Source organism: Otolemur garnettii, unplaced genomic scaffold, assembly GCF_000181295.1.
Source record: "Otolemur garnettii isolate 467f Iridium unplaced genomic scaffold, OtoGar3 scaffold00138, whole genome shotgun sequence".
NCBI classification, from domain to species: domain Eukaryota; kingdom Metazoa; phylum Chordata; class Mammalia; order Primates; family Galagidae; genus Otolemur; species Otolemur garnettii.
The window spans coordinates 3040454-3045134 of record NW_003852533.1 but is presented as its reverse complement, the minus strand read 5'-3'; the positions used below and the strand labels follow the sequence as shown (position 1 = coordinate 3045134).

Sequence of the window (4681 nt, the reverse complement as noted above, 5' to 3'; positions counted from 1 at the left end):
CCCACTGCACCACCGCCGAGAAACACCCCCTGGACCAGCAATCACAGGCCGACCCCACTGCACCACCACTGCCAAGAAATACCCCCTGGACCAGCAATCACAGGCCGACCCCACTGCCACCACCACCGCCCTGCATCCCTGCCCAGCCGTCCCCCAGGGAGTGTAAGAGTCATGTGACTGCAGACAACAGAAACTGAGTTTGACCTGGAGGCCGAGAATGGACTCTCCACTCTTCAAGGAGAGCAGGCTGCCGACACAGAGGATCAGGACTCTGAGCCCCACTGCTGATTAGGCCTGGGCTCCCCTGTGAGTTCACTGCAGATTTTGTCTCTCAGCAGCAGTTTCACGTCTAGAAAACCTTTAGAGATTGTTGAGATGACCTAACAAATACCAGAGCCACACAGATCGTTGCCTGCAGCTCCAGAGCAGTGGATAAGAGCGATGTGCACGTGACTGAGAAGCGGCAGGACGGAGGGGACCAGCTGCCTGGTGACAGCAGCCAGTGTCCAGCCCCAGATATGAAAAGCCACTCCTGGGTCCCCGTAGAAAGGAGAACAGCCAAAGCTCGGTTCTGCTAGAGGCACCATTGCAGCAGCACCGTCCACCCGCCTGCAGCCGTGACCACATCCCAGCTCCAGGGCAGCACTCAGCGCACTCAGTCCAGGGAACAGCAGCAGCCAGAAGCTGCGGGGAGAAGGCCGCTGCATCCTGACGTCCAGCTCACTCGCTGCACTTCCTCCCACTTCACTACTGTTGTCACCCCCCTGGTGACACCCCAGGGTGGACTGGAAACTCTGACAACTGTCTCCCATCCCCACATCCTGGAACAGCCTTGGATTATTTTACTGCTGCTATGACTGGTCCGGCCCTTACCTATTCCCACGGTTCCTCAGCCTTTCCAGCTCCATCCTAACCTTGTCACTCAGCTCTACCTTGGAAGAGAAATATTTAACCTTGATGTTCCTATTTAGCTCTCGGGCCCCAGTCTCACTGCCTGTACTGAGCACACACAATTCTAGTTCCTTCTCACAGCCCCTCGTCTGCCTTCAGCCTCCCTTCCACCCTGAGCCAGCAGATGCCCAGCCGACCACCTGGCTGCCGCCTGACCAACACCCCCACACTCCAGCGCCCCATCCCTTCTTCACACATCACTGGCAACCCCAACCCCAGACCCACATTCTCCTTTTAGAAATGGAGCCCTTCAGATTCATGCCTGTCTATCGTGCTGGGTCCTCAACCCCACCGGATGCATTTCACCTTTTCCTCTCAATTTAAATCTTTATTACTGAAAGTTTCTATTTACTCCCAACCCCCACTGACTCCAAGTAAATACTTTCCCCAATTTCTCTATGAAAACAGAAGCTCCTGGGTCTGAATGGCCTCCTGCTCCCGTCCTCCCTCCCTGAGGAAGCTGGTGCCTCAACTACCATCCTCACCACCTTTACCTAAGTCTCAGAAGCTGAGGTCTTCTGTTCAAGTTCAGTCTGTCCCCCTGCTGCGAGCCTGCCCTGTGGCCTCTCCTCCAAAGTCTGCATGGCCATCCGAGTGGCACATTCTAGAAGCGCATCCTCTCAGTCCCACTCCAAACTCCCTAAAGCAGGGCCTGTATGTGAGCCGATCGCCACATTACTTACGTGCTCACTCAAGTTTGAGGACCAATGCTCCAGAACACTGCCTTTGAGCAACAGTATCTCCCTGAAGAGAACCAGGCAAACCAGGGCCTAGAACAGGAGCCAGCATGCTTCCTGTCAGGGACCAGACTTGAAACACTTTAGCCACTGCAGTGAGAGTGGTCTGAGACAGTCGTGGGCAAATCCATTTACCTCCATTCTGATGAAGCTTTATTTACACAAGTCAGCCCGTGGCAGGACTTGGCCTGAGGCCACAGTTTCCTGACCCCACTAGAGAGTGCAAGCCACGGGGCTCATTTAGGGGGCAATGGGGGATTGCTGACCATCCGAGACTCATACCGTGTAGGGTACGAGACTAAACATGTGAGCTGCGGCCACAGAACCCTGGACAATGGCTATGCTTTCCTGAATCACCATTTAAAAAATTGTCCTTGGCTTCCTCATAGATTTAAGGACAAATGAAATATATGTGGCCATGTTTTTGAAAACTAACATGCTGTAATTGTTAGTTTATTTTGTGATTGCGTTTGCAAAGATTCAGGATAAAGTCAGAATCTTCAGCAAGCCGCTTATTTCTCCCTGAGATGTGGAAGGTAAACTCAGTTTCTGGACAAGATCAGTCACATGCTCACAAGCTTCTTAGAAACGTGGCAAATTTCTATCTCGTTTAATTCTGGACAGAATTTTAAATCTCATTTAATTCATTTCATTAGGATATTCACTTAGAACAAGAAAAAGCAACCCCCAAATCAGCATATATTAAACAATAAAGCAGATTATTCACTTGGATTTTTGGAATTAAAGAAAGAAAAAAGAAGCTTGACAATCCTCGGAAAAGAGCCTTTCCAGCTGTACTCTGTGTTCTTCACAGGGTACTTCCAAGACACCGCCAGCCCACCAGCAACCTGGGGTTTTTCTTGTTTTCCATTTTCTCTGATCACAACACCTGTTATAATACCACCTAAATGACTAGAATATAGATTAATTTACTAGTGCACTAATAACTAAATTCTCCTTTCAAATGCATACAATTTATGAGGCAAAAGCCCTCAAATTTCTCAAGTCCAAGGATTGTGTGGCCGTGTAACATTCCAATCATCTGTAAATCACTCTCCATAGGCACACGTAGCAGAGACGTGTTCAATACCATCAACTGCCTGGTCTTTCTCTTCTTCAGAGCCTGACAAAATAAAAAAAAAATGAGATGCTAAATATGCTATTATCTCACGGCAATTGTGCTCACGAACGCTGAGCTAGTCAGTAATTCTGAGGCCCCCTAGGATCAGCCGTCCTCAGTTCCTGAGCTGAGCTGCGGTGGAGGGGCCCACACAGAGCCTGGCATTACCTGCCCGGATGTACACCTGGTGGGCCTGCTGCCGCTGCCGCGCCTTGAGCCGTGAGTACTGCCGCTGCAGGGCGCTGATGTCTGTGGTCATGCGCTCCATTAGCATGCTGTTGAAAGCCGCGTGGTACTCGCTGCGAGAGGAGTTGATGGCCCCCGGGCTCAGCTCTGCAATATTGTTAGATCTCAGACTCTGCTCCCCACCTGGCTCTGCACCTGCAGGAAGACACAGGATGACCAATGGAGGGGACGGGGACCGACTCCACCACAGCCCTGGACAAATTCACCCTATCAAATTCTAAACCACAAAAAAACAGACACTGGAATTGGTCCAGTGCTTGTTCAGATTTGCTCCTGAAAATACTTCCTCATTTTCTTATCAACCTTACTGTGGGTGTGGAATGGGCAGAGTGGGCTCGGCGCTTGACCTTGTTACCTGTTTGTCCATTCTACAGACATGAGGTCAACTGCATCTGGACACAAGTCACTACTGTGTTCTACGATTCCCTCAGGACAATTTAACTCCAAATATTTTAAAATCATTTTCATGTTTTCATACAACTGCGTGAGGATATTTAAGGGATTGACGGTTTGTACAATTTAGACACTAGAAGTTTTTTGTTAAGTTAAGAATAGTAACACATCTTATAAAATTTACAAGACTTCAGATCATTGTGTCACTAGAGATGAATGAATCATTTCATTTACTAAATAATTCCCGTCTACTATGTTGTATGTTTTATATGTTTCTGTTCTTGTGACACCCACAACCAGCAGATGTGTCTCTTAAATAAAACTGAAATTACATCCAAGAAAGAGAGTCATCCCCACAGTGGGTGCACCCTCAAAGACATACCCATGGTGGGTATACCCTCACAGACATCCCCGCGGTGGGTGCACCCTCACAGACATCCCTGTGATGGGTATACCCTCACGGACATCCCCGTGTTGGGTACACCCTCACAGACGTCCCCACAGGGTGGGTATACTCTCACAAACGTCCCCGCAGTGGGTGCACCCTCACGGACATCCCCGCAGTGGGTATACCCTCACAGACATCCCTACGGGGTGAGTACACCCTCACGGACATCCCCACAGTGGGCACACCCTCACAGACATCCCCGCAGTGGGTATACCCTCACAGACATCCCTACGGGGTGAGTACACCCTCACGGACATCCCCACAGTGGGCACACCCTCATGGACATCCTTGCAGTGGCAGCACCCTCACAACAACTCCGCCAAGTGGGCAAACCCTCACGGACATCCGCACCATAGGCATACCCTCACGGACATCCCTACAGGGTGAGTATACCCTCACAGACATCCCCACGGGGTGGGTATACCCTCATGGACATCCCCACAGTAGGCACACCCTCATGGACATCCCCACGGCGGGAGGACTCTCACGACATCCCCGCAGTGGCTATACCCTCACGGACATCCCCGTGTTGGGTACACCCTCACAGACATCCCCGCAGGGTGGGTATACTCTCACAAACGTCCCCGTGGTGGGTACACCCTCACGGACATCCCTGCAGTGGGTACACCCTCACAGACATCCCTATGGGGTGAGTATACCCTCATGGACATCCCCGCAGGGTGAGTATACACTCATGGACATCCCCACAGTAGGCACACCCTCATGGACATCCCCGCAGTGGCTATACCCTCATGGACATCCCCACAGTAGGCACACCCTCATGGA

General features: G+C 51.0%; 1 protein-coding gene across 1 annotated transcript in view; it reads right to left on the bottom strand.

The window, feature by feature from the left end:
- TBC1D30 (TBC1 domain family member 30) overlaps positions 1-4681 on the bottom strand; it is a 71225-nt gene that overhangs the window by 4809 nt on the left and 61735 nt on the right. The window contains exon 12 of the mRNA XM_023518414.1: positions 2977-3189. Coding sequence (XP_023374182.1) covers positions 2977-3189 — 213 coding nt within the window. The remainder of the gene's footprint in view (positions 1-2976; positions 3190-4681) is intronic.